Source organism: Chiloscyllium plagiosum, unplaced genomic scaffold (assembly GCF_037043375.1).
Source record: "Chiloscyllium plagiosum isolate Xiang-an unplaced genomic scaffold, Cpla_swu_hap1 HiC_scaffold_5, whole genome shotgun sequence".
NCBI lineage: Eukaryota > Metazoa > Chordata > Chondrichthyes > Orectolobiformes > Hemiscylliidae > Chiloscyllium > Chiloscyllium plagiosum.
This window is the reverse complement of record NW_028270143.1, coordinates 45,705,069-45,729,689: the sequence shown is the minus strand read 5'-3', so window position 1 is coordinate 45,729,689 and position 24,621 is coordinate 45,705,069. Positions and strand designations below refer to the sequence as shown.

The 24,621-nt window shown below is 37.8% G+C and overlaps 2 protein-coding genes across 7 annotated transcripts in view; one reads left to right on the top strand and one right to left on the bottom strand.

The window, feature by feature from the left end:
- slc25a13 (solute carrier family 25 member 13) overlaps positions 1 to 7,686 on the top strand; it is a 280,692-nt gene extending 273,006 nt beyond the window's left edge. For both annotated transcript variants that reach the window (XM_043689904.2, XM_087986841.1), the window contains one exon: positions 6,770 to 7,686. In XM_043689904.2, coding sequence (XP_043545839.1) covers positions 6,770 to 6,929 — 160 coding nt within the window. In that variant the 3' untranslated portion in view covers positions 6,930 to 7,686. The remainder of the gene's footprint in view (positions 1 to 6,769) is intronic.
- Positions 7,687 to 14,773: 7,087 nt separating this feature from the next.
- The window catches only part of dync1i1a (dynein cytoplasmic 1 intermediate chain 1a), a 279,043-nt gene continuing 269,195 nt past the window's right edge, over positions 14,774 to 24,621 (bottom strand). For all 5 annotated transcript variants that reach the window (XM_043689901.2, XM_043689900.2, XM_043689899.2 and 2 more), the window contains exons 16-17: positions 23,018 to 23,143; positions 14,774 to 15,367 (exon numbers count right to left, since the gene is read on the bottom strand). In XM_043689901.2, coding sequence (XP_043545836.1) covers positions 15,248 to 15,367; positions 23,018 to 23,143 — 246 coding nt within the window. In that variant the 3' untranslated portion in view covers positions 14,774 to 15,247. The remainder of the gene's footprint in view (positions 15,368 to 23,017; positions 23,144 to 24,621) is intronic.

Below are 24,621 nucleotides of genomic sequence, written 5' to 3'. Positions count from 1 at the left end.
TTTTCAACTTAATCCCTTTAGCAATGAAGGACAAAATTCTATTTGCTTTCTTAATTCCATGTTGCAAATGCAGACCAACCTTCTGTGATTCATGCAGGGCCATCTGCACAGCAACATTCTTCAATATTTTTACCATTCAAATAATAGTCTTTTTTACTGTTATTCCCACCAAAATAGACGACTTCACATTTATTAACATTGTATTTCATCTGCCAGACCTTTACCCACTCACTTAAACTAGGTAAAAACAATGACTGCAGATGCTGGAAACCAGATTCTGGATTAGTGGTGCTGGAAGAGCACAGCAGTTCAGGCAGCATCCGAGGAGCAGTAAAATTGACGTTTCGGGCAAAAGCCCTTTATCAGGAATAAAGGCAGAGGGCCTGAAGGGTGGAGAGATAAGCTAGAGGAGGGTGGGGGTGGGGAGAAAGTAGCATAGAGTACAATAGGTGAGTGGGGGAGGGGATGAAGGTGATAGTTCAGGGAGAAGGGTGGAGTGGATAGGTGGAAAAGAAGATAGGCAGGTAGGACAAGCCATGGGGATATTGCTGAGCTGGAAGTTTGGAACTAGGGTGAGGTTGGGGAAGGGGAAATGAGGAAACTGTTGAAGTCCACATTGATGCCCTGGGGTTGAAGTGTTCCAAGGCGGAAGATGAGGCGTTCTTCCTCCAGGCGTCGGATGGTGAGGGAGCGGCGGTGAAGGAGGCCCAGGACCTCCATGTCCTTGGCAGAGTGGGAGGGGGAGTTGAAATGTTGGGCCACAGGGCGGTGTGGTTGATTGGTGCGAGTGTCCCGGAGATTTTCCCTAAAGCGCTCTGCTAGGAGGTGTCCAGTCTCCCCAGTGCTGGTCCCTGAGGCATACCAGTAGTCACTAATCGCCAACCACAAAAGCACTCATTTATTCCTAATCTTTATTTCCTGTTAGTTAACCAATCCTGTATCCATGCCACTACGTTACCTGTATCACTTATTTTATGTAGCAGCCTTTTGTGTGGCACTTGTCAAATGCCTTTTGGAAATTTAGCTACACCAGATCTACTGGGTCCCCGTTGTCCACTGTGCTTGTAATGTCTTCATAGAATTCCAGTAGATTAGTTAAACATGACCTGCCTTTCATGAACCCATGCTGTGTTTGCCCAACAGGACAATTTCTGTCTAAATGTCTTGTTTACAGTATATACTAATGACTTGGAAGAAAGTGAATGTATTGTAGCCAGATTTTCAAATGACACAGAAATAGTTGTAAAGGCAGGTTGTGAGAGGCATACAAACAGTTTACAGAAATATTAATAGGTTAAGGAATTGGGCAAAAAATTGACAAATGGAACATGATATGGCAAAAGTTGCAATTGTTCATTCTGGAAGGGAGAAAAGATAATAGTTTAGTAAACTTTATTTTAACCAGCACTCTCAATAAACCAGAAAATGTATATACCTCAAATATCAGAAATGTACTGTATTATTGCAATCTCCACAATTTCCAAGTAGTCACTTGAGGGTGTATGTGAAAAAGCTCTCTGCTGGTATGTATTATTTAAGGCAAAGTTGCATTATTGTTTAAGTGACTTATGCTGTAAATAAAGCATAACTGTGATGTATATAACTCCACACCACATTTTGATTAATTATGTGTGTTTGTATATTGATTATGTGGACCTTTTGATCAACTAGAATATTCAATCAATTGACACACTCCTGGTCACATTGGTGCTGGTTAATAAAATGTTTGCTGTATTATTTAAATGGAGAAAAACTGCGGAAAGTTGCAACACAAATAAACTTGAGGATACCTGCACAGACACAGAAAGCTAGCACACAGGTGCAGCAGGTAATCAGGAAGGTTAACAGAAATTTGGGCCTTCTCCAAGGGAATTGAAGTATAAGAGTAAGTCAGTCTTATTGCAACTGCAGAAGGTGCAGGTGAGACCACATCTGGAGTACGACAGCAGTTTTGGTCCCCTTATTTAAGAAAATATGTTATCCCGTTGGCAGCAGTTCAGGGAAGGTTCACTAGGATGATCCTCAGTATGGAGATCTTTTGAGCAAAGTTCAAACAGGTTGGACTCTACTTACTGGAATGTAAAACACTGAGAGGTAGTCTCATTGAAAAGTACATGGTTCTTCAGGGGCTTGACAGGGTAAATGCTGAGAGGAATTTTCCCCTCATGGATGAATCTAGAATCAGAGGGCATAGTCTCAGAATTGAGGGTAGAAGAGTGTGGTGCTGGAAAAGTACAACTGGTCAGGCAGCATCCAAGGAGCAGGAGAATCGACGTTTCGAGATGTCGATTCTCCTGCTCCTCTTATGCTGCCTGACCAGCTGTGCTTCTCCAGCACCACACTCTTCAACTCTGATCTCCAGCATCTGCAATCCTCACTTTCTCTTCAGAATTAAAGGTACCAATTTAAGACTGAGATGAAGAGGAATTTTATCTCTGAGGGTTGAGAGCTTTGGAATTCCTTACCACAGAGATCTGTGAGGCAGATCCTTGTGTATATTTATGTCTTAGATTCTTGATCAGTAGGGGAAATCAAAGTTTATGGGGAAAAGACAGGGAAGAGGATGTGAGGATTGTTGATGGATCAGTGATCCTATTGAATGGTACAGCAAGCTCAAGGCAAGTTAAAAGTCAACCTTATCGCAGAGGTTCTGGAGTCATGCAAAGGGCAGATCCGATAAGGATGACAGATTTCCTTCCACAAAGGCCATTAGTGAACTAGAAGGATTTTTACAATAATTGACAGTGAATACATGGTCAAAATTAAGCCAACTTTTAATTCTAGTTTTTATTACATTCAAATTTCACCATCTGCTACTGTCACTGTTTTTATCACTGCCTGGATCCAAATCTCAGAAACTTCCACCCTAACAACAAATGACAAATGCAGCTTAGCAACACATTTGCAAAGGCAATTAAATGTTGGTTTTACCTATCACATTACAAAAATTAATAATAAAATAAAAGTTTACAAGACCTTGGATTCTACTCCTTAAAATTCAGAAGATTAACAGGAAGAGATAGAATTGCTAAAGAGAAAGGTTTAATAGGAGTGGTTATCTTACTGGGCTTGTAACCTGCTGGCCTGACTCAGTGATCCAAGGTCTCGAGTTCAAATACAGAATTTAAATTGAAAATTGAAGAGTATCTCTAATAGTGGCCATGAAACTGCTGGATTATTGGAAAAATTCATGTGACTCATTAATGTCATTTAGGGAAGTCAATCTACTGCTCTTGACTAGTCTGGCATATGTCACTCCAAACAAAGCAACACACCTGTGAAATAATCTAGGAAGACACTCTGTTGTATCCAAGAATGCCAATTAGGGATGAGCAATAAATCCTAAAACTCCACAATGTTCAAAATCAGACTGCACTTTGAGTACTGCATTCAGTTTTGCTCAGCAAGAGATGAGGGAAACAGTCAAACAAAGGGACTAGTGCAACAGGCCAGTGATTCTTAGCATCAAAATATTGAGTTACAAGGAAGGACTGGGAAGAACTGAACTTGTTTAGCCATTTAGCAGGACAATCTTGAAAAGATTTGTTCTCAGATATTTCATCACCATGCTAGATAACATCATCAGTGAGCCTCCGTTGAAATGCTGGTGTTCTGTCCCGCTTTCTGTTTGTGTGTCTTGGTCTGTTAGGGTGGGTGATATCACTTCTGGTTCTTTTTCTGAGAGGTTGGTAAATGAGGTCCAAATCGATGTGTTTGTTGATGGAGTTCTGGTTTGAATGCCAGGTCTCTAGGAATTCCCAAATGTGTCTTGTTTAGCCGCAGGATAGATGTGTTGTCCCAGTCGAACTTCGTCTGTGTGTAAGGATAATGGTGATAGTTGGTCATGTCTTTTGGTGGCTAGTTGGTGCTCATGTATCCTGCCCGTCTGTCCGATGTAGCTTTTGCTGCAGTCCTTGCAGGGTATTTTGTATATGATGTTTGTTCTGCTGGTTGTTGATACAGGATCCTTTAGGTCCATCAAGAGCTGCTTCAATATGTAGGTACGCTTGTGGGCTACCATGCTGCCTAGGGGCCGGAGTAGCCTGGTCGTCATCTCTGAGATGTCTTTAATGTATGGTAATGTGGCTAGAGTCTCTGGGCATGTTGTGTCTTCTTGTTTAGGTTTGTTGTGTAAGAATCGGGGACTATGCTTAGCAGGTACCTGTTGTTCTTGAATATGTTGTATAGGTGAGTTTCTTCGACTTCTCTTAGTTCCTGGGTGCTGGGACACCAGTTCAACTGGGACAATACATCTATCCTGGGACAGGATAAACAAAGACATGTACGGGAATTCTTAGCGGCCTGGCATTCGAACCACAGCTCCATCAACAAATGCATTGATTTGGACCTCATTTACCAACCTCTCAGGAAAAGAGCTGCAAGTGATATCACCCACCACAACAGACCAAGACACACAAACAGAAAGCAGGACAGAACGCCAGCGCTTCACCATAGGCTCACTGATGATGTTACTTAGCATGGTGATGAAATGTCTGAGAACAAATCTACCAGCTCAGTGAGCAAACTTATAACCTGAACCACAATCTGAGCTACAAATCCTCTCAAATCACAAAACTTGAAAGGAACATAGAAATATATTAAATGTTAAACAGCATTGAGAATGCAAAGCAGAAGCATTACTTTGAGGTACACCAAGATAGTAAATTAGGAGATGCAAATTCAAATTGGTGAAAAGGAAGCTTAGGTTAGTTCCCAGGAAAGCAACTTCAAATAAAGAATTACAGTGGAACAAAACACTTTATAACCTTTTGGACTTAATATTAAGTTCAACACCTTCAGATTGTGAACTCTACTCCCATTTCACATCCTCCTTTTAGCTTTACTTGTTGCATTCTTTGGCATCATGTCCTCTCTCCTCCCTTCCCCCACTCAGTGGGACCATCTGTTTTTTCGAGTTTGGCAGTTGAACACAGCTATGCTGCTATTCTCACATTTTGATCTAGCATAAATACTGTCCCCTCTACACTGCACGTCAGTTCTGATGAAGAGTCATCTTGACATGAAGTGTTAGATTGCTATATGTCTGTGAATACTGCCTAACCTGCTATGACTTCTAGCATTTTTTTGTTTTCTGTTTAAAGAATGATGTTCAGGATAGATGAGTGAAAATTAAAATCTTAAATTATTTCAGATGATATTTAGAATGCACTGGGGTGAAAGGAAGTTATTTGAATATATCACCTCGCTGCCATGTGATTTAAGGTTTAATTTCTAGTACATAGAGAACACTAGAGTCAAAGAGCATGGAAACAGATTAATTCAGTCCAACTAGTCCACGGGCACCATGTTCCCAAACTAAACTAGTCCCACTTGCCTGCTTTAGGTTCATATCCCTCCAGACCTTTCCTATTCATGTACTTATCCAAATGTCTTTTAAATGCTTCAGCATCCATCACTTCCTCTGGCAGTGCATTCCACATACGAAAAATAAAGTTGTCCCTCATGTCCTTTTTAAAACTTGCTCCTCCCACCTTAAAAATATGCCTCCTAGTTTAAACTCCCCCATCCTAGGGAAAATACCCTTACTTTTACCTTAACTATGCCCCTTATCATTCTATAAACTTTAAAGGTCACCCCTCAACCTCCTATGTTCCACTGAAAATAGTCATTCCTGGCAATATGCTGTTAAATCTTTTCTGAACACTTTCCAGTTTAATAATAATCTTGCTATAGCTGGGTGATCAGAATTGCACACAGTATTCCAGAACAGACCTTACCAACATTCTTTACAATCTCAACATGACATCCCCACTTCCATGCTCAAAGATCTTAGCAATGAAGGCAAGCATTTGCTTCTTTACCACACTGTCTACCTGTGTCAAAAACTTCAAAGAATTATGTACCTAAATCCCTTGGTCTCTCTGTTCTACAACACTACACAGGGCCCTACCATTAATTGTATAAGTCCTGTTTTTGTTTTTTTTTAACCAAAATGCAATACCTTGCATTTGTCCAAATCAAACTCCATCTGCCATTCCTCAGTCCATTGATTAAGATCCCTTTGTAATCTTAGATAACTTTCTTCACTGTGTAGCATACCACCAATTTTTGTGTCATCTGCGAGCTTACTAACCGTGCATTCCATATTCTCATGCATATTGTTTATATCAATGACAGCAAATGTGAACCCAGTACTGATCCCTGTGGAACACCGAATAAAAGCAAATTATTGCGGATGCTGGAATCTGAAACCTGAAATCTGTAAGGAGAGATGCTGGAATCTCTCCTTACAGATGCTGCCAGACCTGCTGAGATTTTCCAGCATTTTCTCTTCTGTGGAACACCACTAGACACAGCCCTCCAGTCTGACGACAATCTCCACCATCACCCTATGTTTCCTACCGTCAAGCCAATTTTGTGTCCAATTGGCAAGCTCACACTGAATCCTATGTGATCTAACTTTACTAATTAGTCTATCGGACAAAACCTTAAAAAAGGCTTTACTGAAGTCCAAGTAAATATCTACCACTCTGCCCTTAGCTTCACCTTACTAATTGGCAACAATGTTATTTCTCTGTGCAACTTTCCTTCAATTATTTATAATGCCCCCACCAATAATTTTAACCAATACCAGAAAATATCAATTATTGTTAAGGCGAGAACTTTGTGTCTTCACTTAATTTGTTTTCTATATTTAAGCTAAAGAAAATGTTTGTAGTACACTTTAAACTGTGTTTTGCTTTAGAACTCTTAAGGTATCTTTGTTCATCTAACTACCACCTTTTGTTTTCACTTTCCTTCCTAATAGGAGAAAATCTGGAATTTCACTACCACATTCTAGATTTAGTTTAACTGGCAGGAATCCAGACTACATCGGTGGATATAAATTAGTCATTTCTACATTTTCTGGAGTTGAACGCAAATTTGGACTTTACCTACCACGATTTTCACCCTCTAATCCACCATGATCTTACGATTCGAAAGCCAGACAAAACGTTAAGACTCTTGTGGCATATAATAGTGGGAGAAAGAGGTAATGTATCCTGGTTTACAGCCGTTTGTTGGCCGTCAACCTGAGAGATACTTTCACTTGTGCGATGTGATGTAAAAATGATTATTGGGTACAGAATGCATGAATTGTTTGTTTTGTGATTTATTAAAAAAGCTTTACTTTTACATTTTGATGTTTTATGTATATTAATGTAAATAGTGAACTGTTTGAAAAGACCCAGTTGCTACTTTAGTGTAAAGTACTGTTGAGATTAGAATTTTTTTCTTCAATATTGGATTAACATATGCTTGACAAATTATGATACTTCAAATAAATGTTTTAATCAGTGGAAATTTTACCTGTAATGTAGAAATGACTTGATTGTATTCGAACAAGGATTTATTCCAATACTGACCAATATTGTTGAGCTATGAAATCTGTACTTTAATGAAACTTTGTTTGACTTCTTCGGAATGATCCATTGAAACATCAAATATAACTGGACAGTTCATTTTAGATTTGAAAGTATGTTCACTGTTGAATTGAATATATTGCTTAAGTCATTTGTGATGGATTTGCTTAAACATCTCAGTTATGCTCGAAGTTGGTTTAAATGATAGCCAAATATATGGAAACAAAATATTTGCAAGCATTGTGCATATCTTTTCAAAACATTTTAATACAAGAACATTCTTGTATCCAGTGGAAATATATATTCAGTTGTTTATGAACTTCTCTGTTGGTGATAAAATAGTACTGTTCTCCGTATATTGTATATGGATAACATATCACAGATATAATTCCACAGTTCTAGAAGATCTCAGTGATACAAGTTGCAAAACTCTTAGATATCATGTCAGAGGGCTGACAGCATGCAGCCGTGACTGTCCCTCAGTAGATGTTTTGCTGCTCTTTGCTTCTGTATGGTACCTTGCCCTGCAGGAGAGGAGGTCACAGAGTGCTGCAATATTTATAGCTAGGAATATGTCGAAGTTGTGAGACTTGCAGCACTGTTAAGTATGTGAGGTTGAGGTTCTGATTGTTAGAGATTGTTCATGTGCTGTGGTGCAGTGTGTAGTTGTGAGAGATTGATGATGCATAGTTTGCAAGATGTGTTCACTGGCCTTGGCCACTCGTGAGATCAGAGAGCAAATTGTAGTCAAGTCTTTAAGACTAGATTTCTGACACTGATCTCCATGGCTAATTGCTTGCATTCCTTTCTAATCCATATTGGATAGTTTTTTGACCATCTACAGAATTTTTCCTCTCCCTTATACCTCCTGCATTAAGACCACCAACATGAATGTGAGAACCTCGGAGCCCTCTCATTGTTGCATTACTCCTTATATTTCATTAAATTAGGAACCGAAATAAGCCAGTTCACCCAACAAGTCTGCTGTGTCATTCATTATCTGAGTAAAGCTACATTCCACTTCACAGTTTGCCCTCTCCCTTGGTCATTTTGTGGCTCAAAGATGTGTCTAACTCAGCATTAAATGCATTCAGTGACATAGCCTCTGCTTTCCTCTGGGGACTAAAATTCCAAAGACTAATGATCCTGAGAAGCAGCTGCTTCTCCTCATCTCAGTTTCAAAAGGAGGTCTCCCGTTTAAGACTATGCCCCCTAATTCTGAGGCAAGATAGGGTTAGCATTTATAAGGTCCTTTATATATTTCAATAAAATAACATCTCAATCTTCTGTTTTCCGACGAGTATAGGTCAGAACATTTCAGCCTTTTTTTTAAAAACTGGACAACCCTCCTCATTCCAAGAATCAGTACAGTAAATCTTTTCTGAACTGTTAGAATTGGAGACCAAAACAGTATACCATACTCCATTTACTTGTAATGCTGAGGGGTTGCAGTATAAATTCCAACATTCTTTTCACCTGCTTGATTACTTACTGTACCTATACATTAATATTTTGTAATTCATGGTAAAGGACACCCTGATCCCTTTGTATTGCAGAATTCTGCAATCTCTTTCCAATTATATAATATACTGCTTTACTATTTTGCCTACCAAAGTGCACAATCTCATTTTCTCACATTATCCTCATCTATGAAATCTTTACCCACCCGCAATCTCTATCATTTTGTAGATGCTTTAACCTCCTCTTTGCAATTTGCTTTTCTACCCCTCTCTCTACCTTCAGCGAACTTGATTACAATATAGTCAGTACGTTTATCCAGGTCTTTAGCTGTCATGACAGACACCCTGGATAGTCTGGGAGCCCTGTGTGGATTAACCTCAGCCTTGAGGGAGCACCAAAATTGGATGATGGGAGGATGTCAAGGACATTGAAAGGGAGTAATGTGCTGTAAACTGAACCGTAAAGACCTGTAAGGGTTAGATGATATAGCTCTGGATTGGAACAAATTGGCCAAATAAAAAACAAAATTAATGTTTCTGTAGGTCAAGAGTTAAATGCAGAGGGTTCTTGTTGACCCAAAGCAATAAATGACCCTCACGTTTAGTGGAAAATCAGTTAGGCCCAGGTCCTTGAATTGAATTAGCAGTTCAACTTTCACATTCCATGAAAAGACCAGAGATACCGGCCTTAACTTGCTCAGGTTCCCAAAAAAACACTAAGATATTTCTGCAGCTGATTTTCTTTAAGAACTTATTTTTATTTTCTGAGAGCACTCCTTTCCTTTTAAACCTCACTAGCAAACAGTAAATAACCTACAAGAAGTGGCCAGATTTTCCATTTTTTAATTCTCAATGCATTAATGTATGTGTTCCCAACACTTTAGAATATGTTGTCCTCAGAAACTGTCCAGTAAACTATGAACTCCACATCCAGGCTACCTTTCTCCATCTGACTTTTACAGTTTATATAGTCTCTTATGAATATTGTCATGCCTTCTTGACCATTCCTGAAGAAGGGCTTATGCCCGAAACGTCGATTCTCCTGTTCCCTGGATGCTGCCTGACCTGTTGCGCTATTCCAGCAACACATTTTCAGCTTCTTGACAAGCTCCCAATATTTCTTTATGCTCCACCCTATGATGTGGTTACTGTTTTGGGTGTGCTGTATAGGCTGCCTAAGTGACTTCTTGCCTTTATCATTTCTCTTCTCTGCACAAACTATATACACATCCTAGTCTTTCCTGAAATTAGCTTATCCTTCTTTGTTGTGCTAATATCAGTAATTAACAGAGCCACCCATCTACCTTTTCATAACTTTTTGTCTTTCCTAAGTGTATGCCCTTTAATATTCAGGTCCCAATCAATGTCATCATACAACACTCTCTCTCTCACATGGCTACCAGATTGCACTTATTCATTTCTGTTTGTGCTGCTAATTAATTTCTTTAGGCTTTCAGATAGGGAGTCTTTAGTTCTATCTTTTAATTCTATTTGTAACCTTAAAATGTTATCCAATGCCCCTACTATTTAGTTTGAAACACATTTTAGATCCCTAGTTATACAGCTGACAAGAACCCTGGCCCCCAGTTTGGTTCAAATGGAAGCCATCCCATCAGTACAGATCCCATTCAATCTGACATACTATATGCCAAAGCATAAAATATCTCTGAAACCTGTTGGATAATTGCAAAGTCTGATGCTTCAGCCTTCTGGGTTTCCTTAATTGCTACACTTGTAGTCTCTCTGTCCTGTCCCTGACCACTAACTAAATCCTTGGAGGAGTGACTGCCTCGTGGCTCAAAGAATGCTGGTGACTCTCCCCATCCCTGATTTACAACAGTGTCTGTAGTTCAGCCTCCAGTTTGTGAAGTCTCAGCTGGAGCTGCTGAAATGCTCTCAGAAATTCACCATATAACTTGTAGCAGACTAAGAATCAATGACTGGCAGCTGAAAAGTTAGAAGAAGCAAAGGCAACAGACCACCTCTTGTCATTCCCAAATGTCCTTACTCCCAAATGTAGCACTCAAGTGCTAAGTTGCAAAACATTGGATGAATTTGTATTCTAACCAAAAGATGTATCTGACCCAGTTACAGAGGAATCAGTTTCAGCTGATTGGTTCATTTAAATATGCCCAACTACTCTATGATGGAGTGCTTGTTAAAATTATGCTCAAGGCTGGAATTTCAGAATTTAAACTGTAGGCTTCAGGTAAAAAATAACTACATGGTGGCTCAGTGGTTAGCACTGCTGCCTCACAGCGCCACGGACCCGGGTTCAATTCCCACCTCGGGCAACTGTCTGTGTGGAGTTTGAACATTCTCCCCATGTCTGTGCGGATTTCCTCCGGGTGCTCTGGTTTCCTCCCATGTGCAGGTTAGGTGAATTGGCCATGCTAAATTGCCCGTAGTGTTAGGTGTAGTGGACTGGGTCTGGGTGGGTTGCTCTTCGGAGGGTCGGTGTGGACTTGTTGGGCCGAAGGGCTTGTTTCCACACTGTAGGGAATCGAATCTACAAACAAAATTAGATTTGTACAACAAAATAATTAGAACCCTTACCTAACAATTATTAACATTCAATCAATTAAAGTCATTCAGCACCTAAATGGCCTTATTTTGTACAGCAATTGTCTCAAAGATGCTTTTTTATGCTTTTTGTTTGCCTGAGTCATTCTATTTGATATACTAACCAGATAATGAAACTGTCGTCAGCGAAAGCATCACTTTGCATGAACATATCACGGAACTGACAACCTCATTTTGCATGATTTTTCCTGATGTTGCACTTACGAATGTGCCTACGTCCCCACCCCCAATTTGGTCTACAGCCAACCTTCTGGTTCTGTGGAGGAGTTAATGACTTGAACTGTTTCTCCTTCCATGGATTCTATCTTGACAAGTTGAGCACTCCTAGCCCATTCATATCTCATTTTCCCAGCATTATGCCTTTATATTAATGTTTGATATTGACTGATAGGATTCAAACCATAGAGATGAATCGAGAGTTAATCCATTTAGTAGGTTTTTTTCTAGTAAATTTAACAGTTCTTATAAATCATACTATTTTTATAAGACAAGTTCAGTTGACTTGCAACCAATTGTTCTTTGAAGGAGGAGTCCAATTGAATATTAATTTAAATATCACTTCCCAAATCTTCTAATCTGCCTGGAATCCCAATTTCTGACCCAGATAAAAAAAAATTGCATAGTTCTTAGCCACAATATTTCAAGCTGGCCTTCTGATGGAGAATCCTGGAAAAGTTTTCAAATGCAGGGATTCTCGCAGGGGAATGCAGGCAATCGTCATTGAAGCTAGACTCCATTTTTTAAGCTATAACTGCTATCTTTTTCAAAAGCCTTTTTGAATAAGTGGGTGAGGGAATAGAAGCATAGAATCCTACAGTGTCGAAACAGGCCCTTCGGCCCAACAAGTCCACACCGACACTCAGAGTAACCCACCCAGACCCATTCCCCTACAGTATTATCCTATATTTACCCTGACTAATGCAGCTAACCTACACACGCCAGAACACTATGGGCAACTTAGCATGGCCAATTCACCTAATCTGCACATCTTTGGCTTGTGGGGAGGAAACCCACATACACAGTCGCCCGAGGCTAGAATCAAACCTGGGTCCCTTGTGCTGTGAGGCAGCAGTGCTAACCACTGAGTCACCGATAGCAGGTGCATGGTTGAGGGGCAATGATCCCTCTAAGCTCTTAGCTGTTCAGAGAGTTCACATATGCTGATCAGCATGACAATGCATTGACTTCTAGTTCCAGAAGCTGCTGCCATGCATGGACTTGGAGAGCCACACAGTGGCAGGAACATTAGAAGGAGCCACCCTGATAAAGTAGGGTTGGCCAATGGACCACTGAAGTTGGCTGATCAGGTTAGATCAGTGCATGGGGATCAGTGAATGATTTGTTGGAAAGTGTGTTAAGGAAAGGGAGGGAGTGGGTAGGCATGTCAGTTGTGTAATTATTGAGGACTTACAGCTACAGTTATTTCTTCTAACTTTTCATGGATAACCAAGGAGGTAAGTGAGTTGAAATCTTCTGAAGTCTTCAACTTCAGCTCAGAATTGGAGACTTGTTTTATTTTCAGAAATTGCCTGAATGCCATGTGCTTAAATAATAATGTCATTACCTCAGTCAATTCGTTGGGATTTGAGGAGTCCTGATGCACATTTGCAACTGGAAGATCTGGTGCCAGTTGGTGTACAGCTGAGCTAAAGGACCAGAAATACCATTTTCAGTCTCTGGTTTCTGTTGTGAGTTGAGCTGAGACAGTAAATTTTTTAAAAATTGCATCACATTTCGGTACATCCTCTGGATATTCCACAGTCAATTAATTGCCTTTCAAATGCAATCAATGTTGGTATGTAAGCAAAGTTTACTGCTGTGAACTGACCAGCTATGTTTCACAAAACAGAAGTTGACCAGATTATCAAATCCTAAAATGGGAACTAAACCCAAAATATTGACTCAAGTAAATGGGTCATCAATGAACCGTTACTATTTACCTTGAAACAATTCCTGTGTTAAGAGATGACCATGATTGAACTTTACAGTCCAAAAGCCTCATTATGGTCACTTGATATGGCACTTTACCCCACCATGAGTCAAGTTCAAATTTGATGGCAAACTAGTGCTACTGAAGTCATAAATACACTGAAAAAACTTCATCTACCATAGTACTTTTGACTAACAGTATGCTGTGTAAAACATGAGCTGTTATTTTTTTAGAATGAAAACAGAGCATAAAATACAACTAGATTATTTCTTAATGGAAGTATTACTGAGGCAAGTTGCTTGTATTTTGATAATCCAGTAGAACAATTAGAAAATGCAAATTACACTAATAGTATTGTTAGACTTCAGTTTAAAGCATTCTAAACTTAGCTAATGGGCATACTTTCCAAAGACCTAAAATATAACCCATACAGACTTCTCTATAGATCTTACAGCATGTTCTTGGCATGATCAAACTGTCGCAAGACATATTTGTTCTGATTTCCTACAACATTTTATTTTAATTATACGTTAACATTCCTGCAGCACTGTGGAATTAAAACAAAAATAACAGCAATCCTTGCTGGATGAAAATACTTACATCAATAGAATTAATCTAATCTTGCATCAGCCACATCCGATTCTGAGAGGCTGCAGTTTAAATTGTGAAGTAGATTTGTGTGTCACTTGTCCTGCAGTATTCAAACTACAAATAGTATTATGTTGACAAGTATGCTCATAGAATCATAGAGATGTACAGAACGGAAACAGACTTCAGTCCAAATCGTCCATGCTGACCAGATATCCCAACCCAATCTAGTCCCACCTGCCAGCACCTGGTTCATATCCCTCCAAACCCTTCCTATTTATAGACCCATCCAAATGCCTTTTAAATGTTGCAATTGTACTAGCCTTCACCACTGCCTCTGTCAGCTCATTCCATACACGTACCCACCCTGTGTGTGAAAAAGTTGCCCCTTAGGTCTCTTTTATATCTTTCCCCTCTCTACCCTAAACCTATGCCCTCTAGTTCTGGACTCCCCCACCCCAGGGAAGAGACTTTGTCTATTTATACTATGCATGCCCTTTATGTTTTTATAAACATCTATAAAGGTCACCCCTCAGCCTCTGACGCTCCAGCCCGAGCCTATTCAGCTTCTCCCTATAGCTCAAATCCTCCAATCCTGGCAAAATCCTTGTAAATACTTTTCTGAATCCTTTCAAGTTTCACAACATCCTTCCGATAGAAAGGTGACCAAAAGTGGCCTCGGAACTGTTTTCAGTGTTTGGGATATTGGACCTTTAAACTTTCTTAAATGGGAATTGCTACCACAGTATCGCAGATAATGATTTTTTTGGGGGAGAATATTAACGTCTTTAAATGAAGAAAACAAAAATATGCAAAATTAAAATAATAAAGGAGACATTTGGTATGTTCTAGGATAATTTATTCCATGCAGTAGATTAATAAATACAGAGCAGCAATGCTCAAAGTACAACCATTCATAATGGTGCATTACCAGTGTGAAAACGCCACATTTGAAATTGTTGGCTCAGTTTTGTAGTGCAGCTCACCACATCCGCATACTATCATATTTAACATCATGGATTTAATAGACTATGATATACATGCATACAAATACAGGTATAACTATGGACTTCCAACTTGTCAATACAACTACTAACTAGTAATGAATAGCTGTTCTGCAATTACATTTTAAACAACATTACAGAATTGAGCGATAATTTTCATAATGCTATATTGTTTTTAAACATTTTACATATTGTTAAACATACTAGAAGTGTGAAACAGTAAAACTATAATAGCAGCTTTTCGTCATAAATGGCACTTCCAACTGGCATATCTTCATATAGCATAATTGCACTGGCAAAGCAAGTTCAGATAACATCTTACAGCTGTACAGTCAATTCAGCAACACTTTCCTCTTCAGCATCTGCCCGGTTAGCTCGGATCTCCACCAGGGTCCTAGCAAAACGTGCCCACTCATCACCATGAGGAATTGCCAATTGCTGTGTGAAAACAAGTGAAAGTACATCACCTTGAGGAAAATGTTTCTAACATTCAGCTCTAAAGCTTCAAAGGTATACATATCTCCTGTTCAATTCATATGGTGACTCTGCTAATATTTTTTGCTGTTTATCTTCCTCATTGGTCAAGATTCACATGCTGTATATGTTTGGATTTACTATGCACACCTTGAATAGGTTTAATGGATCAAATATAAATGTTCCACAATCTAACAAGATATAAAAAGGTTGTAAATCATTAGCCTGCATTAAGTGTCTTTTAACTGTTATTAAGAGTCATTAACTGTGCAACATATTGGCAGTCCTGTCACGAGCTTTGAAAGAAGACAGAGTGCTATAGAAACACAGCAGATCTGGCAGCACCTGAAAAGAGAAAATAATTAACGTTTCAAATCCAGTGACCCTTTGTCAATCTGTTGTGTTTCTCCAGCATATACTGTTTTTGTTTCAGATTTCCAGCATCTGTAGTTCTGTGTGCTTAGTTTATTTGACAGACTTTATACTATTTTTAAAAAAATAACATTCTGATACAGCTAAGAATTAGGTTGCACGATTTCCTTTCAATACAAGAAGTGATATTTTGGCTGAACACAAATCCAATGAAAAGGATTCAGCTTACTGTAATGGTTGTAATTTTGGCCAGTCCCAACTCATTTTCAATGGTTGTGGAATTATAGTACAAAACCTACTTACAATTTCGCACAAATTGTCAATCTATTTCAGAGATGTACCACGAGGATGATTGTTAAATTGGTTATGTTATCTGTAAAGGTCTAGGAAGTAATTAGTTAGCAACCAATACAAAAATGATTTCAGAAGGCAATACTCATGGTTGCATTTGAGAGTCAGCTATTATATCATGTGACACCAGTCTAAGCAGCTTGCAGTCAGGCAATTTGTCAAGGGATAATTAAACAGAAATCTTTAAAGCTTTACAAACATAAGAAGTGTGATTATTTAAAACACCTGAGAATCAAAAGACAATGAAAATATATAACATCGGTTATTGTGGAAAATGAAAACAAAACACTGGTGCAATCAACTAGCGTTATTTCCTATCACTGGAAAGCAAAACTAAAAATCTATTCTACCAAAAGGAAGGCTGCGAGATCTACTCTGGGTCTATACCATCTATGTGTTACCTGCTATGCCGCTCTGAAATAAAACATGGTTGCAGAGGAAGAAATATTGTTAATGTGTTTTACCCATGTATAACAACAACATTTAAAAGTTGCCACTGGGTGCTACTTATGCATCTGTGAGGGGGCATAGACAATATCAGTCTCTCATGCCAATAATCTCAGTAATGCCCCTATGCATGCACAAATAACATCATGTAGAATAGAGAATGTGCTCCTGTCAAACAGGAAACTTGACAATTAACTCTTGACCATCATTGGCCCAGTGATCTGAAGCCATAGCAACACTCACAATATCGTTGAGAACTTTCAGCACATGTTCCATGCTTTCCATTCCCTGAAGTAATTTGTAAATATTTAGGCCTTAGTTCTGAAATAAACTCCCAGCCACACCCAACCAAACCATTCATACTTCTACAATCCTGGAAGTGCAAAGATGCGATAGTTGAGTTACTAACTAATCCTTGTAATCAGATTCCAAACTAATTTTCTGAAACAATTGCGTTTGCATTCAAATCATATAATACTAATCAGATATGGGGTGGCTGGCGAGTTTCAATCTTCCAATACCTAGGGTTAACACATCTATGGTAATAATATTTAACGCTGGGGGGAGACACTGGAGCTTTTGCCCTGTGAATTTAGGGATGGTGTCATTTTTATTACAAGCAGCTGTTATACTGCTCCTTTGTTGTGGCATTGTCCGACTATGCTTTAATCATGTGCATGTGTGAGGATTACTCCATCCAGTGATCAAGTTAGAGTCGGAGTTGTACAGCATAGAAACAGACGCTTTGATCCAACTCATCTGCACCGACTAGATATCCTAAATTAATCTAGTCCCATTGGCCAATATTTGGCCCATATCCCTTTAAGCCCTTCCTATTCATATATCCATCCAGATGCCTTTTACATTTTGCAATTGTGACCGGTTTCTTCCATCATCTTTGGCAGCTTATTCCACATACCTCATCTGCTACCTGAAAAAGTTGTCCCTTAGATCCCTTTTAAATCTTATCCCTCTCACCATAAACCTATACTCTCTAGTCTTAGATTTCTCCTTCCTGGGGAAAGTACCTTGGCTATTCATCCTATCCATGACCCCCCCCCCCCATGATTTTAGAGACTTCTATAAGATCACTCTAGATCCTCCAACCCCTGTGACATTCTTTTAAATCTTTTCTGAACCCTTTCAAGTTTCACAACATCTTTCCTATAGCAGGGAGATCAGAACTGAATGTAGTATTCCAAAAGTCTTAATCTTAAATACAGCTTAAAAAGTAAAATCACCATCAGCTACTTCCATCTCATCAATAAATACTGGCCTAACCAGCGATGCCCACATTCTGTGAATGATTTTAAAAAAAACTTCATCTCATCATTCTCACCAGCTACTTCAAGCAGGACTCAGTTCTGAAGAGGAGTCTTACTGGACTTGAACATTAACTGTTTCTCCACAGATGCTACTAGATCTGCAGAGCTTCTCCTGCACCTTTTAATTTCAAAACATATATACTACTCCCTGGCAAAATTTAATTACCACATGAATCAACAAACTAGATGCATATTACAAGTGTGCAATTAAGCTCAAAGCAGCCTATTTGAATGACACCCCTTCCACCACCTTAAACATTGAGTCCTTCTACTGCTGATGCACAGTGGTAGCAACATGTACTTTATATACATGATGCACTGCAGAAATTCATTATGACTCCTTTAACACTCCTTTCCAAAACCACAAGTTTACCACCCAGAAGGACAAGGATGGTAGATGCATGGGACACCACAAACCTGCAAGATACCCTTATAAGCTACACATCATTCTGACTTAGAACTATATCAGTACGCCTTCAGTCACTGGGTCAAAAACCTGGAACTCATTCTGTGATAGTACTCCAGGTGTACTGACAACACGATTGCAGCAATTCACAAAAACAGCTCAACATCACTTTCCTCGGACACAGAAAGCTGGCCTTACCAGAGACACCCATATAACATGGATGAAGAAAAGCCACTTGCAAATAAGTGATCATCTTAATTAATAGCAAATTTACGAATATCTATACAAAAAAGGAAGAAGTTGAGGAATATTTCAGAAGTAACTTGTAGTTTATCACCAGACTCTAAAACTATTCTATGAATTTCAATTGATTTTTAAAAAAAAAACATTTTGACGGAAACGTTCCAAGAGATTCAGTGCAAAGATTAGTTGTCTAGACTTCCCTCAAAAATCACTAACAAGGGATAAACATTCTGAATTTTTTTTTTGCAAAGAATAAAACAGGTTACTTACTGATTTACTGGGAAATGTGCCACTAACCAAAAAGATATTTTAGTAGAAACACGCTTAATCATGGTGTAAGTGAAAGGACTTTATTGACAAACATCCAAATTCCAGTACTTTGATGACTGATTTAATGGGTTCTTGGCACCTAAGTACGCTGTTATTTAAAAAAAAACTCTCCTCCATAATTCATTCTCAAATCCAATTTCAAATTCCAGAACATGAACACTGAATACTTTTCTGCATTTGGAGAACCAATTTAATTTAGTAAGCGTTAGAGAATGCATCACAAGACAGTTAGTCTTAGGTATTCAGTTTATTAAGTGTCTAAATTGTATTAGAAGCAATTGATAAAGCAGGACCATCAAATGTAGAGATAAATTCCCCTTTGTTACTATTTGTCTTAAGCTATCATACATATTTGTAAAGTAATTAACAAAATCACCAATTAATGCTTCCTACATACCAGCTAATCGGCTGACTGACAGTGAAATGTATGTTAGATTGCCAAATGTGCTCAAAAAAACTAAACAAAAATTAAATGATTAGAAGTAAATTTATTAGAAATATAATCCCAAGACCATAAAATATAAGAGCAGAAGGAGGCCATTCAGCCCATCAAGTTTGCTTCACCATTCAATAAATTATGGAGTCAAAGATCAAGGAAGCAGGCCCTTTGATCCAAACAGTCCATGCCGAACATAATCCCAAACTAAACTCATCCCACCTGCCTGCACCTGGCCAATATCCCTCCAAATCTTTCCTGTTCATGTACTTATCCAAATGTCTTTTAAAATGTTGTAATTGTGCCCACATATAGCATTTCCTCAGGACGTTCATTCCACGTGTGAACCGCTCTGTAAAACATTTGCCCTGCATGTCTTTCATAATTATCTCTCCTCTTACCTTAAAAAACTGCCCTCTAGCCTTGAAATCCCCCATCCTAGAGAAAAGACACCGACCATTAATCCTATCTATACCCCTCATGATTTTGTAAATTCCTATAAGGTCACCTCTCAACCTCCTGTGCTCCAGTGAAAAATGTCCCAGCCTATCTCAAACCTTCTTGGCTGATCTGATCATTCTCAGTTTTAATGTTTGTGTGTAGCTTGATCAAAAGGAATCAAGAAAAATCACTAGTAATGAAAAGGTGCAAAACAGATAATGTTTTCATAATTGCTTTTTTTATTGTAAGGGGTTCTAATTTAAATCTGGCTATTGAAGTGTGATCTTTATACTGTTGCAAATTCAGGTTAATTATTCTTTCATGTTAGTATGCTCCCTATGAAATCCCTGCATTGTGAGAAGATTGTCTTGAACTAGGCTTTGAAAGTGATGTCAGATCTTAGAAAGAAAATATTTGAATTCAAGGGGGAAAAATGCATTGAGAAACTGAACTTGATGCATGACAAATTATATCATGAAAACAGATGCCCAAATCAAGCAAATGCATCCCATTTCAACATTTCAAATTTATAGAAATGGTTACTGGAATAGTAAATGCATTCCTGATTTGCAATGGTTTCATTTATATTAAACTGAATGGAAAAGATTGCTATTTTCTGTATCTTTCTGAATTTCATCATGATTACAATAGATAACAGAATAATAACTTAGGCAAAAATCAGAACACCCACTGGGAACAACACAATTGATGAACATATTTACAAATTTCCCAGTTTTTCATTTTCAGGGGATTAATAAAACAAAGTTATCCTTTAATGAGATGTTTATCCAGTACATTCATCATATTAAAATAAATGCAACACTTGTGCAAAAGAAACTTAAGACTTATATGCATGGACTTAGGAATTCTACTGAGTTCCAAAAGGCATTTGATAACATCAGATGGTTAGGGGTAACATATTAGCATGCATAAAAGATTAACGGGCTCAGAAGAAACAGTGGGGATAATGGAGTACCACAGGCATCCATGATAGGTCCTCAAGTAATCAACGTTTTGAATGAGGGGATTGAAGGTATGGAAACTAAATTTGCCAATGACTCCCAAGATAGGAAAATAAACTGTCAAGTGAAGGTATAGAATCTGCAAACAGTTAAAACAAAATTGGCAGATGGATTGTAATGTGGACTAAGGTGAATTTATCCATTTTGAGGGGACAGGAAAAATTAGCTCTAAAATTATAGAGCTAAGTGGTACAGAGGGATCCAGGAGTGCTGATGTGTTAATCACAAAGTATGCAAATACAGCAAGGCAAATCGAATGTGATCATTTATGGCAAGAAGAATGAAATATAAAAGTAAAGTTATACTATAGTTGTAAAAGGTATTGATAAGGCCACATCTGGACTATTGTTCAAGTTTTGATTTCCTTATTTGAAAAAAAAAGATGCTTTAAAAACAGTTCAGAGATAATTCACTCAACTCATTCCTGGGATGACTTAGTTATCTTTTGAAGAACGGTTGAACAAAATAGACCCACATCCACACCCATTGCAGTTAGGAAGAATCAGAGGCGATCTTGTTGAAATATAAAATCTTTAAAGAACTGCCTAGAGTGGATACCCAGAGGCTTTTTCTACGTGTGGAGGAGACTAAAATAATGATACATAAAAGTGGAATAATATATTCTTAATCTCAGGTGGAGATCAGGAGAAATGTTCTTTTAGAATTTAGTGTGAAAATCGTGGAAGATAGTGGAAGGCTGGCTCTTCAAATTTATTCCAAAGCTAGTTTCAATAGATGTTTGATAGAAAAAGGACTCAAGGATTGTGGGGAACAGGTAAGAAAGTGGAGATGAGACCACAACTAGGTCATCCATGATCTTGTAACGTAGTGAAGCAGGTTTGAAGCACTAAATGGTACATTCCTGCTCCTATGACCTATGTTACTGAATAATTGTAAAATCTAAAATTAGTACAAGAAGGTATCTTTAAAAAGATGCAACTAAAATATAGGAGGTGTTAAGATTTGAAAACATGATAAATAAAAGTAATCTGGGGTATTCCATGCACAGTAGGGTAATCTCTGAATAATCTTTCTTCATTGACTGCAGGAATACAAAGCTATGGTAGTTACTGAGGTTCAATTTAACATGGCATTACAATTTATCAAACATATTACTATGCTAAAATTAGCAGGTCTCAAAATGAGAGAGATTTAACAACATATACAAATGACTGATTCAAAACTGAACATGTAACTTTTTTTTGAAAAACTTGATTAGCAAATTGAAAGTATTTGCATTATTAACTGCAGAATTATGAAAGTGATGTTCCTATGTTTTCATAATTATATTAAGTTTTACATTGAATTAATTGATGCAAATAAAATTGTTTCATTTGCATTTAGAATTGAGAATAATTAATAATTCAAATTCTACCTGTTATTGCGAGTTTGTTACAACAAATCACTTTTACAGAATTTCAATATTTGACTTTTACATCTTTCTAAACTTGTGGGGGAAATTGTAATTCTGAATTCATGGGTGAGTGTAGTAGTGGTACAGATCCATGTCAGTTACTCAAAGAGTTGGTCAGTGGAAGTGCCCAATTTTAGAAATGTGATAAGGAAAATGTTCACTAAAATCTCAATCACCAATGTGGTTTCCTTTTACTTGTTGCTGAAACACATATTTAGTGAAGATTCTCCTTTAAAAAGATTAATAATGACCTTCACAACACTATTCAAATGAAATAATGTATTTTAAATGCTATGTAAAATAAACGTGCTTATCAGAACATTTTTACTTTTAAAACATAAATTAACATGGAAGAGCAATACATTTTGAAGATTTCTTATTCATGATTTATTTCTATTCAAGACACAAGCAGTTCGTAAGAATAATTCAAATGCAAATTATTAATTTGAAATCAAGCCATGTCATCAATCTTTTTTAACAGCGATAATATTATTGTTTATTTTTTGTGGTTTGCTGATTGGATGGATCTCAGTAGATAATGATGGTGAAGATGCTCCATGTAATGGACGAATGACAAACATCTACACTAAGAATCATTAGCAGCAAAAAAAATCGTTCTTTGCTGAAATGAGCGTAATTCTAAATTATGAAAGAAAAAAATCATATCCCAGCTTTTATATCTTTAAGTTTGAACACAGAATGATATGTTCCCAAGATTTTAAAAGGATGCAAAATTTCAACTAAAAATATGCATGTACAAATAATCAAATCACAGCAATTAAACAGGATTACAAAACTAATATTAGAATAAGAAGTTTTATAATTACCTCACTAACATCATAAACCCATACGTGTCCTTCTGAATCTCCTACTGCCACCTCCCTGCCAGTTGATGCCCATCTGACCCGATTAAGTGCAGATGTCCCCTCAACAGCTGCACTAGCTGTTGGCACCTGAAATGAAGCAATATTAACAAGTAAATTTATAACAGAGTTTAGGTGACTTATACATACAAACTAAAAACAGAACTAGCCGCGTAAGTCATCGATTCTCCAATAATTCAGTCAAAAGGAAGACCACTGTAGCTAATACAAGTTAAAGCATGCTATTATTTTGCTTAATAAAACAGCCCCATAAACCTGCTCTATCGTGATATATGATTATGCCTGATTTTGGATTTCAACCTCCCTTTCCTACCTGCTTCCTGTATTCCCACAATTCCCAAAACAGCAAAAAACCTCAGCCTTCATAATGCATCCATCAAATCTTGAGTAGAGAATTCACAAGATGCACAACTCTGAGTGGCAAAATTTCTCATCAAAAAGTCCTAAGTGATGTTCCTTGTAGGAAATGCATACAAATTTGTCTGAATATCAAAATTTAGAAGCTTCATGCCTGAGAAAAATATTTGGTCTTTATTTTTAGTAAAGTGAATAACTTATGCTTCCTCAAATTATACTCACCTTGCTGCAGACTCATTTAACTCATTTCTTACAACCTTCTCACAGCTTACATTCCCATCTGGCTTTGTATTGTCAGGAAATTTGGATACATTACTCTCACTTTCTTCATTTAAATCAGACTGTAAATAATCCTAACACTGACCATTGTGACATCACTATTTACAGCATCCCAACTTGAGAATACCCTGCTTGTTTGTACATCCTGCTTCCTAACCATTAACAAAGCACTTATCCATGCTAACATTTCACCCTTGACTCCATAAACTCTTATACAGCATATTAATCTTTTATGTGGAATCCTATGCAAAGCCTTTTGGAAATCTAAATATACCACATCAATGGATTCCTCTTTATTTCCACTACCAGAGTATTCTCAAAAAATTAACAAACTTGTTAAACATGATTTCCCTTCTGTTGGTTTGTGTATGATCACATTAGCACTATATAGTTATATTAACAGATTTTCTGGAATGTTAACACATACTTAGTAATCGATTCCAACACTTCCTTAATGATGATGCCACACTAACTGGCCTTAAATTCCCAACTTCCATCTTTCTTGAATGGCTGTGTATTATTTGCTAACTTCTAATCCCCTGAAACCATTCTAAAATGCAGGGAGTTTTGGAAAACCCCGAACAGTGCATCACCCATCTACATATGGACCAGTTTCAGAGCCAAATTTCCATCTGGTCTTGGGAATTTATGGGATTAATTGCTTATAAAATTAACTTCAGAAAGATTTTTGCTGTTTTGATGAAACCGTTGCTTCCCAAAATCTTTTGTACTACTTTGTGAAACTGCATTTAATACAATTTAGATAGTAGTCATTGATCGGCCAGCTGAAACAATTTTTTTAACAATATCATTCATGGGGTCAGGGTATTGCTGGAGTCTGATGCCAACTGGCATTTAAATAAATGTGGCTTCCCCCAAGAGTAATAATAAAAGATCTGAACCATAAGGGA